The 14,211-nt window shown below is 35.3% G+C and overlaps 1 protein-coding gene across 1 annotated transcript in view; it reads right to left on the reverse strand.

Moving 5' to 3' along the window:
• Positions 1–14,211, reverse strand: part of PJA2 (praja ring finger ubiquitin ligase 2) — a 71,317-nt gene that overhangs the window by 23,624 nt on the left and 33,482 nt on the right. The window contains exons 5-6 of the mRNA XM_526975.7: positions 6,274–6,459; positions 824–1,006 (exon numbers count right to left, since the gene is read on the reverse strand). Coding sequence (XP_526975.2) covers positions 824–1,006; positions 6,274–6,459 — 369 coding nt within the window. The remainder of the gene's footprint in view (positions 1–823; positions 1,007–6,273; positions 6,460–14,211) is intronic.

Raw genomic sequence — 14,211 nt, forward strand, 5'->3', positions numbered from 1 at the left:
TTTTTCTTATTTATTTTTCTGAATTTTCTGTAAAGGAATTTTAACTGGAAAAACAACACAAATTCTTAAAAATATATTTGTACAGAGAAAGAAAAATGTAAATACACCAAGATATCTTTTTTGCCCCAGAAAAAGTAAAAAAAGGGATCAGTTAGGACATCCTTTCTATATCTCAATAGTTACCTGCTTTCAGTGGGCTACTATACACTTTAAAGATACTATAAACCAAAACAGTTAAATTCTGAGCATTGTATCGTAAGAAGTAACAATTCCACAACACACTTCACTTACATGTTACTTTCATTTGAAGCTGACTATTCTTTGTCAAGCATAAAGTAAATTAAATGCTTTCAACATCTCCTGGAAAGTAAAATTTTATCTTCCATATTTTACATACAGAGAAGGAAAAGGAAGAATAGGGAAGGAAAACTATTGTTATTGTTTTCTGATTCAACCATAGGTTTTAAAATTGAAGTGGTATTCATTAAGAAGCTATTTTTGAAAGAATTATGCTAAGTGATAGAGGGCATATAAAGCAAAATTTTAAACGTCAGAAATCCAAAACTCAAAAAAAGTATGTAAGTAACTAGGATGTAAGGTGAGCTTCAAGAGAGCTAAAGGTCAAAGGAAGAGGTCACTGACTGGAGGAAGTAGGAAAGGGTCCAAGTAGGAAGGAACATTTGAAATGAGCTTTGAAGAAGAGGAGGACTAACAGATGGGAAAATTATAATATTTCTCAGCTAGCAGAGATTTAATTTTCATAAATTAGAATCATGAACTCAAAGAGCCTAATTAAGCATCCTAATAAAATCGTGCTACATACCTCCAATCCACATCTAAGTCTTCACTCACACTGGAGTCATCCTCCAGGTTATTGTTACCATCCAACATGAAAGCTGGCTGTGCAAATTCATTGGCAGGTTCATTTCCCTCATCACTGCTGCTTTCATTGACTTCATTGTACTGTAACCAAGGAATTTCTCCCTCTTCCAAGGATGTCTGTTCCCTAGTACAAACATTTTAAAGGAAGAAAAAAATATTATTTTAAAACATACCATAACACTGTCTTTAATTCTATTCCATGCAAGTGGATTCTGTTGAGTTCTAAGCTCTTGGTACTTTTATAATTCTAAAAAACTGTCTTCCTTAACTGCAGAATTATGTAAAAAAGGAAAGAAATCAGTTATAGGGTCATATGTATACAGAAATAGTTCCTAATTACATAGGAACATATTTATTTGATTTACAAATTATCTATGCTGTTTTCTCCTTCTGTAGGAGAAACATAAGAAAAATCCAACCCTGACTACTTGAATTTTGAAACAATGCTCTTGAGTACTTTCCCTTCACAGTTTAAATCTGAATTCCTCAACCTGGCCTTCAAATCCCTACATAACACATGCTTTCTGCTCAGCTCACTTCTCCAATAGCATCTCTCATCACTCTTCCCCAGCTACTATGCTCCTACTGTTCTTTCTACTTTTGAAACACATGGAGATCATTTCTACCTTGGGGCCACTTCCTCTACCTAAAATGTTCTTGCACTGAATTTTTACTTTGCTACTTTCTTCTTGATGTTCATGTCAGATTCATAAGTCACCATCTCAGGGAGGCCTGTCTTGAACATTCAGTTTAAATAGCTCTCCAGTTACTGACTACCACATAACTCTGCTTATTTAAACTATAAAATTTATTTTTGTTTAACATTTTCTTATTTGTTTACTGTCAGTCTACTCCTACTAGAAACTAACTAAACAGGAACAGAGACACACAAATCAATGGTACAGATCAAGAAAATAAGGAGGAGATAAAGGAAGCATTTCAAAACAGGAAGAAAAAAAAGGACTCATTAGGCTAGGTGCAGTGGCTCACCCCTATAATCCCAGCACTTTGGGAATCCGAGTCAGGCAGATCACTTGAGGCCAGGAGTTTGAGACCAGCCTGGACAACATAGTGAAACGCTGTCTCTACTAAAAGTACAAAAAATTAGCTGGGTGCATGCCTAATTCCATCTACTCAGGAAGCTGAGGCATGAGAATCGCTTGAACTCAGGAGGCAGAGGTTGCAGTGAGCTGAGATCACACCACCGCACTCCAGCCTGGGCAACAAAGCTAGACTGTGTCTCAAAAAACAAAAACAAAAAAGGACTCATCAACAAAATGTACTGGGACAACTGGGTATTCGCCCGCAGGGAGGGAGGTTAAATCCCTTAAATAAACTTTAGCTATACTTTTTTGAAGTACATGTGTATATGCACTCCCCGCCTCACTTAAACAATCAGTACCAGAATAGTCATGAGGAAATTTTATAAAAATTTCAGTGTCATTCTAAGCATGATATAAAACCCTGAAGTCACAAACAGATTGATAAATTCTACAACACTCACATTAAAGAAAACACTCATGGAAAAGTCAAAACACCAAAAATTTGGACACAAAACTCAAACTGAGAAATGTGAACTACAATACAAGAGAGACAAAGGGCTTTTCCTTAATCAATAGAAGCTTAAAATGTAAAAAAAAACTGTAAGAAAAACATCAATATATATCAACAGAAAGGAGGCAAAGGATATAATTAGTTAGCAGAAAAGGAAATTCAAATAGCCCTTAAATATATAAAGAGATGCTCTGCCTCATTTATAATAAGCAAAATGCAAATTAAAACAACTGAAATATGTTTCAACTATTAGCAAAAATAAAAAATTCTGATAATACCCTGTGTGTTGGTGAAGCTTTGAAGAAAGCTTTGAAGAAAGGCAATTCATATAGTGTTGGTAAGAAAGTGACTAATTTAAGTTCTTTGTAGAGAAACCTGGCAATAGCTATAGATTAGGTTTATGCATACTCACTGACCTAGTGGTTCGGCTTCCAGTTATTTCTCCTAAACAAGTACGTACAATGTGTTTTTTATTTTTTCTTCAGCATTACTCACAATAGCCAAAACTGTCCACCAAATGAAACTGGTATACTCATGTAGTATTATACAGTAAGTTCTGACTTAACTTTATACGAGCTTCTTAGAATCTGTGACTTTAAGCAAAACAAGGTAGAACTATGCAGACTTAAAATGAATAAAGGAAATCTATGTGAATATGGAACAATCTAAAAAACAGATCTATAAACAAAACAAATAACGAAACCAAGGTGTACACATATGTCTACACAATTTGCTACCGGTTGCATAAAAAATGAAATGGAACGTGTACACATATATGCTTTTATGTGTACGGAAGATCTTTAGAAGTTCAAAAAGGAAGCTGGTTATAATGGTTTTTAATTGGTCTTTCCATACTGTCTAAACTCACTTTTTATTGTTGTATGAATCCTTTTTTTTAAAGCAACTGTAATTTCATCTGTTTATCAAGAGAAGTTCAACCAGAAATAGCTACCCAAGCAATAAACTGTTAGCAATTCATTAAATATTTCCAAAGCACTCAAACTTGTGTCATTAAATCTGTATTCACTCTTACTGGTATTTCAGAAACCATCCCTTTAATTATGCAAAGTACAATAGTGAAAAGAATTTTTTTAGTTTCATGAGTCATGTGACCAATTATTAAGGAGTCACACAGTTGTTTGTATATTTAGCCTAAAGATAGCTAAAACTAACAGATGTTTAGCAGATGCTTAACAAATTTTAAAACCTTGAAGGTTTTCTTAATTTCAACCAAAGTACAGGTTATTTTCTCCCTTTGGTCAAAGCTCTATTGATGTCTATCTAGACAACTCAAGCTTTTGAAAATGTACTAATTTATTCCCATTTTTTATTCTTTCTGTTCCATCCCAGATATTAGAAGTTTTTTTGGGCTAGATTTAATTAGGTTGTCATAATTATGCAATTGACATTTGGTGTACTACATCATTCTGAATGCAAAATATATTAATTGGAAAGAGACTTGTGATCTACACACATCATGGTAATACAAAAACTACCTTACTAAATAGTCTGAATCACTGTTAGAAAATAAAATCTAGGTTAGAGAAAATAAATATGTAATCATAGATTCATCAAAACAAGGCTGCTAGCTCTAAGAGCAAGTCTAAGGATGAAAAATGTGTGAGCAAAACCATAATTTGGCACTACAGTAATGTAAAAGACTAATTTTTGAAAAACTGGGCTTCTTAAATTACCAACATTCAATATCTCCGCTCTTGCTTTTTCTTTTGCTTAGAAAGTTCTTTCTGAACCCTAATTCTCATCTTTAAGAACTCAGCTCAAAAGTCAATTCTAAAGAGATGTCATCCCTGACCACTTTAATATCTTCATCATTTACCTTCTTTCACATTAGTGTTTTATTCCCTTCACAGTAATCATCACATGTGTAATGTACTGGGTTTGTATCTTGGTTATCATCTGCCTTTCCTACTACAATGTAAGCTTCATGAAGGAATGTTATTTGTCTTTGTTTACTGATATAACGCCAATATCCAACACAATGCCTGGCACAAAGTAAATGCTCAATAAATATTTGCTGAGTGAATAACTGCTAACACAAATGACATATGAATAATTTATACTTAGTAAACTAAACTAACAGTGATTAAAGGCAATCAAATATAAAATCATGAGGCCAGGCGCGCTGGCTCACGCCTGTAATCCCAGCACTTTGGGAGGCCAAGGCAGGCAGATCACCTGAGGTCAGGAGTTCAAGACCAACCTGGCTAACATGGTGAAACCCCGTCTCTACTAAATATACAAAAATTAGCCAGGCATGGTGGTGGGTACCTGTACTCCCCGCTACTCAGGAGGCTGAGGCAGGAGAATCACTTGAACCTGGGAGATGGAGGTTTCAGTGAGCCGAGATCGTACCACTGCACTCCAGCCTGGGCGACAGAGAGCAAGACTCCGTCTCAAAATATATATATATATATTTATGATGTATATTTATGATATATATATATATATATATCTCATGAAGAGGAAAAAAATGCCACCTCAACCTACCACTGTTGAAACCAATTATGTTTGTGAATTTCTTTCTTTATAGATTTTTCTATATATTTTATTCCTAGATTTTCTTATAGGATTAATCTCAAGCTGAAAATGTATATGCTTTGAGAAGTACAAGTTTTAATATTAGTCTACACTGAAAAAGTTCTTTTCCTAAAAAAAAATATAATTTACCAAAATAGTTCCCATGAGACTAAGAATTAGAACCAATTATCATAGAAAAAAATTAAATTATCAAAAAGATATTCTACAATAAAACAAGAGGCCTAGATGGTTTCACAAGGGAATACTAACAAACTTTAAAGGAATAAATAAGCTATTTAAGCAACAGATGCAAAGGACAAAAAAAGAAAAAGCATACACGTCCTTTTAGCAAAGCAAGTACCAAACTGATATTGAAACAAAAAACTAAAAGACAATTTGCATCTAGGAATCTCATTATAAAAATCCCATGTAAAATATTAGAATCCAGCAGCCCATTAAAATAACAATAAACCATGACTGTGATCAGATTTGGTTTATTTCAAGGAGCAAGGGAAGTTGAATATTAGCAAATCTAATTATAGAACAATTCTTCATGATCAGGGCAAAAGTAAAAAACCATCATGATCACTTCCATTGATGCTGAAAAGACTTTAATAAAATTCAACAAACATTCTTGCTAGAAACCCATAAAATAGTAAAAGGTAGGAAGACAGCTATACCCATTCATTTACATCTTGTCTATGGCTACTTTTATACTGCAACAGTAGAGGTGAGTAGCTGCAACAAAGACTGGACACAAAGCCATAAATATTTATTATCTAGCCCTTCATGGTATGTTTGACAACCCTTACAGTACTAGAGCTTTCCCATTAAAATGAGGAAAGAACAAAAATGTTTGTCATCAATCACTGATATTTTGGAGATCTCATCCAATGCAATTAGACAAGAATATGAACACTAGCTTTTGCAACTAACTGTCTCCATTTCTGTGAATGAATCACTGATTTCCCTCTTGAGGCTGTCCTTTCTCCCTTGAGCAGTGACAGTGCTAATTCACCCATTCCTAACTTAACCAAAATGACATTTTAGGTGCCCAACTTTTCTTATTAAAGCAAAGTGGAGACATATATTGTATCTCCATAAACGATACTGAAATTATCAGCATTTTCAACTTAATTGTTCTTTTTAAAATACCAAAAGCATAATGAAAAAATCAGGGGGGCCTACTCGTTCTACATAAGGCTTATAAATACAATTAATGGCATATCCAACATTTGAATGTAATATATACCACTCTTGTACAATATACAGAAAAATAAATCTCACTGTTGAACATACCCTTCCTGAAGAGATAATTCTTGGTTTTCTTCTTCAGGGCCACTGCTATCACTTTGTAGCTCAGGTTCATTCTCATCTTTTCCTGGCAGAGTCTCCCAGCTTTCATCACTTGAGGATTGATCTTTTTCTGTACCAGAAAATCGATGAGGCAAAGAAGCAGACCATTCCCCATCACTGCATTCAGAACTGCAAATCAGAAGAGAAATAAACTATCATAATGTGTTCAGTTATTTTTATCATTTGGGGTGTTAACTAGATGATATGGTTTGGATCTGTGTCCCCACCAAATCTCATGTTGAACTGTAATCCAAAATGTTGGAGATGGGGCCTGGTGGGAGGTGACTGCATCATGGGGGTGTATCCTTCATGAAGAGTTTAGCATTATCCCCTTGGTACTGTTCTTGTGATACTGAGTTTTCACCAGATCTGGTTGTTTAAAAGTGTGTGGCACCTCCCCGCTCACTCTTTCTTACACCTGCTCCTGCCAAGTGAGAAGCCTTGTTCCCGCTCTGCGTTCCACCATGATTGGAAGCTTCCTGAGGCACCACCAAGAAGCAGAAGCCACTATGCTTCCTGTACAGCCTGCTGAACTATGAGCCAATTAAACCTCTTTTCTTTATAAATTACCCAGTCTCAGGTGTTTGTTTATAGCAATGCAAGGATGAACTAATACACCAGACATCATAGTATAGAGTGGAGTGTTGATGCCACATATGTTTTGTCAGGTGCTAATTCAATCTTCAGACTATTAAACAAATAAATGCATGCAGTAGAGTGTGACTCTCTGAAAAGAATATGGCATATGGCAAGTTATGGAATATATCACTTTACTTTTTCTTACACTACATCCATGGTACCTAGATAGGGGCTTGTCATATTTCAGACACATTTCTAAATAAATTTTTAAATACAATTTGGTAATCTTAAATGCTACCTGGAATAAATGTAAGTAGACTTACTGCATATCTAACATGACTAAAACAACTTTCAAATTATATACTGACAACTAATGACATATTTTCTATGAATAAATTTCTACTATTACCATGTAATAAAAAGTTAACTGTCTTTTTCCTTCCTTTTTCCCAAAGAACTTTTCAAGAAGTGACATTCAAATGCATAAAAAGCAGTACTGGCAAAACTTTACTGTCCTTAGGTAGGACTGTGAATACAAAATAAATTTCAGTTCAGGCCGGGCATGGTGGCTCACACCTATAAATCCCAGCACTTTGGGAGGCTGAGGTGGGCAGATCACCTGAGGTCGGGAGTTCGAGAGCAGCCTGACTAACACAGAGAAACTCCATCTCTACTAAAAATACAAAATTAGCTGGGCGTGGTGCTGCACGCCTGTAATCCCAGCTACTTGGGAGGCTGAGGCAGGAGTTCAGCTTGAACTTGGGAGGTGGAGGTTGCAGTGAGCAGAGATTGCGCCATTGCACTCCAGCCTGGGCAACAGGAGTGAAACTCCCTCTCAAATAAAAAAAAAAAAAAAAAAAAGAAGCACAGAAAATTACTTTTGATTACATTTAGCTTTAGCCAACTTGGTTACAATTAACTACTCTTAGTTTTTAAAGAATTAGTCCTCTTATACTACCAAAGGCTAAAATATTACTTATCAATGTTGAAAATAAGTCTTAAATGCCCCCTCCAACCGTATCAACCATTCTGGTTAAGAATCTCCTCAAAGATCTCTCTACGTTCACTAGACTTGGAAAATCAAAAATAACAATTTTAGTTTACGTTTTTGAAAGGAAGTGATAATTGGTAGGAAATTACATTTTTTAATGATGATTATTATGTCAATATGCAGTTAGTGATTTCCTTTATTAACAGATGCACTCAAAAGATCAAGATGCTATTAACAAACAGTAGCACTAATCTAAGCTCTGAGAAGTTTACTAGAAGCAAAAATATAAAATCAACTGCCAATTTCCAGTAAGCAATGGATGGCAGGGCACTAACATCCCGGAGAAGGAAAGCTATAAACCCTAGGCACAGCAACTAAAAGGTGTTCTTTCAGCTGGGTCTAAGCCAAAGTTCCTTGTATTCGGTACAATTTTCTGTGACCCAAAGAATAATCTAATATAAACAATTTCTAGACTTATATAAGTATTAAAATCCAACACAGAAAGTAGTTTTAAAGGAGCTTATTGACCTAAGTTTCCTTGAGTAAGAACCTTCTAAAATTCAAAGCTAAATTACCAACTCCTATTTTAATGTCTTTAACAATTAGGGTAAGATTTCTATATAAATTTGTGGCAATTCTTAACATATATAAAAGAGAAGCTCAGTTTTTAAAAAAAAATTTTCACTCAGAATATGATCCTGTCCAAAGAGATAACATTAAAAAGTCCTCACTTTTCCATATTAATCAAATAACTCATGGAATATCTCTAAACTTCAATACAAGAGGAATGTCTATGATCAATAATCAAGAAGCCTATGTTATGGATTGGCAAACTACTATAGGCTTGGGTTCAAACCTGACTCTGCTGCCTGTTTTTTAATGGTTAGTGAGCTAAAAATGGTTTTTACATGTTTATCTTTAATTCTGCCTCTTAGTCACCAAAGCCTAAAATATTTACCATCAGCTCCTTTAAGAAAAGGTTTGCAGACCCCAGGCCTATATCATTATTACTCATGATACCTAACCCTCAATGCTAAGGAGACAACTTTTAAATGTATATCCCCAGCCAGCCCCAACCATCACACTAAGCTTTCGCAATCACTAACTACCCTCTAAGCATTTTAAGATTTTTCACCTTCCTTGTCAAAAATTCTATTATAAAATTCATCTGTCAGATGAATCCCTCTCTTGATTTGTTATCTTTTAATGCTATCACCATGCTCTCATTCTGCAAACACTTATTTTTTGACTCTTCACAAACTCCCCACATTCAAATCCTTTCTTACTTTCCATTCTTTCTCTGCACAATGGCTCTTGTAGTCTTAGCTCCTTTTTCTCCGTTTCTCCTAAAATGTAAAACCCTAGTTCAAATGCTTTTCTCCAAATTAGACCTATATAGTCAATTATTAACTGGTGTTCCTAAATTTAATTCCACTCCCTCAAAATGCATTCTGAATACTACCATCACTTCAATTTACATATCAAACAGTATGTTTATAGTATTACTCCAAAAAACCTTCAACAGCTCTTTTTTCTAATGCTACTGCTTTAGTTTCACAAACAAGCCATTTGCCTATCACTATCACAATTTTTGCTGCAGTTGCACATTAACCCTCTGTCTTAAGGTACGATAGTTGAGAATACAGGTCCTGGTCAGCTTGCCTGGAGTTGAACCCACCACTTATTAGCTATGAAAACCTCTCTATGCCTTTTTAGCCTCACATATCAGGTGAATACAACAACAGTATTTAATAGTTCACTGGGTTCATGTAAAGGGTAAGTGAGTTAATATATATAAAACATTTTAACAATGCCTGATAAATAATGAGCCATCAATAACTGTTAGCGAGTCTTTTTTTAACATTTTTTTAAACTCAAATACATTTAGTTAGGATAAGCAATAGCCATTAAGTCCTGAATTTGATGTGCTACCTATATTTTCTTAATTTCCATTAACATGAATACATAATGATTAAATTAAAAACATTGTGTACCACTTAATATATTTTACCCACTTTGGAAATAGTGACCTATAGAATAAAAAGTTAAATGTCTTTGAATAACACTTATAATTTACTGCTATCTGATCCCAGTACTTTCTTGCATCCAACTCAAGAATGCTCTATTTCAAACAGTGTCCTCAAAGTGGGCATTCTTGCCATCAGGAATATCTTTATAATCACTTCACCTTTCCCCACTTCCAAACACAGATCAGACTCTATTTCTTTCAAGACCTTCCTGTATAAAATCGCTTCTTTTGTTTTTTCAATTATTTCATGAACTAGACGTCTTGTTTACTCAGTGCAGCTCACTACAACACAGCTGCTTCTTTAACATTGCAATTATTTTTCATAATAGTGCAGAGAAATCAAAGAAAATGGGTACTGAGAAAAGACAAATGGATGTGGAAATCAGGAGGTCACCACTGACATTAAAGAATATAGGGCCGGGTGCAGTGGCTCATGCCTGTAATCCCAGCACTTTGGGAGGTTGAGGCAGGTGAATCACCTGAGGTCGGGAGCTCGAGACCAGCCTAAGCAACATGGAGAAAACTGGTCTCTACTAAAAATACAAAATTAGCTGGGTGTGGTGGCGCATGCCTGTAATCCCAGCTACTCAGGAGGCTGAGGCAGGAGAATCACTTGAACCTGGGAAGTGGAGGTTGCGGTGAGCCAAGATGGTACCATTGCACTCCAGCCTTGGCAAATAGAGCAACACTCCATCTCAAAAAAAAAAAAAAAAAAGAAAGAAAGAAAGAAAAAAAAAAAATTAGCCAGGCATGGTGGTGCACACCTGTAGTCCCAGCTACTCAGGAGGCTGAGGCAGGAGAATTGCTTGAACCCAGGAGGTGGAGGTGCAGTGAGCTGAGATTGCACCGCTGCACTCCAGCCTAGGTGACAAAGCGAGACTGTCTCAATAAAAAAGAATACAGAAATAATATTAGGAATTAGATTTCAAGGCAGTAAGAAGAGTGGATAGTGACAGAATAGAGACAGTGGGTATGGAAAACTTTTTCTTAAAATTCAGCAGTAGAAAAGAAAACACAAACAGGCAAATAACAGAGCAAGAAAAAGTAAAGGTTTTCTTCAAGATTGAGAAAAACTCAAGGTTGAGAGACAGAGGGAAGCAACCTATGAGTAAGGACAATTAGATGAAGTGTCAGAAATAACTAGAGGCACAGAATGAGAGGGGCTACCTCTCTTCATTGAAGAGGAAATTAAAAATACAAATAAATACTACTATCCCCTAATATGGAGAAGAGGAAAATAAGAAAATTCACATTTACATATTTTTAACTTCTACAGGAAAATAAGAAACGAAGCTAACCACTAGGAGTGACAGGAGTACATGGAAGGAAAAAAGGGAAAAGATTTAAAAATCACTTTTTAAGGAGTAAGCAACAGAACAAATAGGACACAAAAATGATCATGGAACAGTGAAGATCCATTTGTTCTAGATTTTAAAAGCGGGTGAATGACACATTTAAAAGTTCTCAAAGTAAAAACTAAATTAAGTACTACTTTGATCTTCATATGATCCTTCACTGGTACTGACTCCTTTTAGCACCTAAGAGTTGTATTTAAAAAGCAGACAACTATAATTTACTCTAATGTTACACTCTACACATTCATTGTGAACTAAAAAACTTGATATACAGAATGAAATTATAGACAAAATTTAGGTACAAATCCTAGGCAGAAATAAGCTATGGAAACATAAAACCAACCAAAAGTAATCTCTCGTTCCATAATTCCCCAAGGTACTTGTTACTTTGTTCTTCCTGGCATTTATCACAGCCACAAGAAACTCAACTACAGGAGCCTAGGAAAAAGTGAAATTTTAAATATTTTGTTATCTGACATAATCTAAACATTCTGGAACTTTTTACCACTATTAACACTGAACTGTAATGTAATACAGTGATATGAATGGATTATGTCCAAATATATAAGTCTGCTTAATTTCATTAAGATGGCTATGATTTTTGAATTGTGCCTGCTTTTTGTCACTTTCTGGTCTTTTTCCTTAGTATCAGGTTATTGTAATCCCATGAACTCCCTAGCATATCTGCAGAACAAACACATTTATACCTAATGTGCTCCTTCCAAACTTCTATGAACTTGAAAACAAGATAAAAAGGTTTGCTAAAATGTCAGCACATACGCTTTAAGATCTGTGCCTTGGCTGCATATAGATGTTTTATTTGTTGGGGGTAATACCAAGTTCTCAGAGAAAGTCTTTCTTTGTGGCTCTCAGGTAACCTACACGGAACAGGAAAGGCACTTAATTCAGCCTCACAATAATAAATACGTATATTTTGTCTTCTTCATAAAGCTAGTGAACCTTGTGGGAACAGGGACCCTTATGATTTGTATTAACAGGGCACCTGGAACAAAGTCTGGCACTTAAGATTTCAACAAATCCTTTAATATATCATATTGAAGTCAACTAAATGGCTAACAATCATTTTATTTCCCAACAACATCAACAAAATAAGTTGTCCCAACATTTTACCTTAAGTAAGGTTTTTTAATTTTAAGCAAAGTTAAGTCCTAAGGCCACAAAAATTCTGCAAGAAACCTCAAATGCTACAAGGAACAGACAGTAGATGGCATGCCTCTCTTCAGAGCAGTTAGGCCCAAGGTTAAGATATGCTAGTATTGCTGAAAGGTTTTTTTTAAACTCAAGATCTTGTCCTCAAACAGTTACTAAACTTCTCAGGGTATATTTCAAAAGAGCAGGGTACTAACCTTAGCTCTTTGGTCTAATTCTAAGTCTGGTAATTATATGCTGCCTATTAAAATTCCCCTTGGAGTCCTAATTTAATAAGGTGGTGCTCAGTACCTGTCAAACAGCTCAGAGCAATGCTACTGGCTGCAATGTTTATCCCACAGAGTGTAACATTTCAGATGTGATTAAATGATCATTTAGAATTTTTCAGGGAAGAAGGCAATCATGAATTCATTAAAATACTTTTCTACTTAAAAAGAATATATAATTCATATTTTTAAAAAGTAGCCAAAGTTCCTACATCTAAAAATGCTGGCCGGGTGCAGCGGCTCACGCCTGTAATCTCGACACTCTGGGAGGCTGAGGCGGGTGGATCACTTGAGGTCACAGGTTCAAGACCAGCATGACCAACATGGTGAAACCCCGTCTCTACTAAAAATACAAAAATTAGCTGGGCATGATGGCATGACTGTGGTCCCAGTTATTCAGAAGGCTGAGGCAGAAGAATCACTTGAACCTAGGAGGCAGAGGTTGCAGCGAGCCGAGATCACGCCACTGCACTCCAGCCTGGGCAACAGAGAGAAACTCTGTCTCGAAATAAATAAATAAATAATAAAAAAATAAAAATGCCACAATGAACTTTAGTTATATTCTTGATGAGTTCTACTTTGGCTATTATAAGCATGACAAAAAAACTTTTCAAGTATATCAACTTTTTAAGCTTTACAGAAAAACTCAAAGTTCACAGACCCAAGTTAAGCAGCAGCTCTTATACTTTCCATCCAAAACCTGAGAAGACTAGCATCACCATTTCTCCAATCTACAAATACAAGAACTAGCGAGGATGACAATGAAACATCAGGGAGATGAACAAGGGCAAAATGAAACTAAATAGGAGTGTACAGCTATTAAATTCCAATCTTTAGCTGGCACCATATTAAAAAGGCACCCTGGCAACTATAATCCTTTGCAGGGAATTAGGGTAGAGGAACAGGACACAGCAGCATAGAAACAGAGTTTCTGTTCAGAAATAGAATAATCTGTACAGAAAACTGTACAGACACTTTGAGATCCTAAAACATATCTTAAGGCTATGGATAAAAATATAAGTACAGTCCTAGGCAGAACCATTATCCTTTAGAATTTATTCCATGATTCTTTAAAACAAAACGAAACGAGAAACTTTTAAGTGTTTTCAGCATTTCAATGTGTCTTAAACAATGATCCTAAAGTAGTTCCATCATTTTGGCATACCCTAACCACAGGCTCCGTAGTCAATACATTACTAGCAATTTAAAAGGACAGTTTCTATTAACTGTAAATGTTTTTTCCCATCTATATATTGTTTGTAAAAAAAAAAAAATCTATCATTGTTCAGAATATTGACATCATTTAAGAAAAAAATTAAAAATAAGAATAAGAATTACAAATAACTAAGAAAATACCTTATAACTATCAAAAGTCCAGGGTCCTTCAAGGCAAAGAATACACTTCCACCACTGACCACCCCCAAAACAAAGAAAATCAATTTAAAATCAAGGAGCCAGGAAGACTACCTTTCTCTAGGGGTTGGCAAACAA

Source organism: Pan troglodytes, chromosome 4 (assembly GCF_028858775.2).
Source record: "Pan troglodytes isolate AG18354 chromosome 4, NHGRI_mPanTro3-v2.0_pri, whole genome shotgun sequence".
NCBI lineage: Eukaryota > Metazoa > Chordata > Mammalia > Primates > Hominidae > Pan > Pan troglodytes.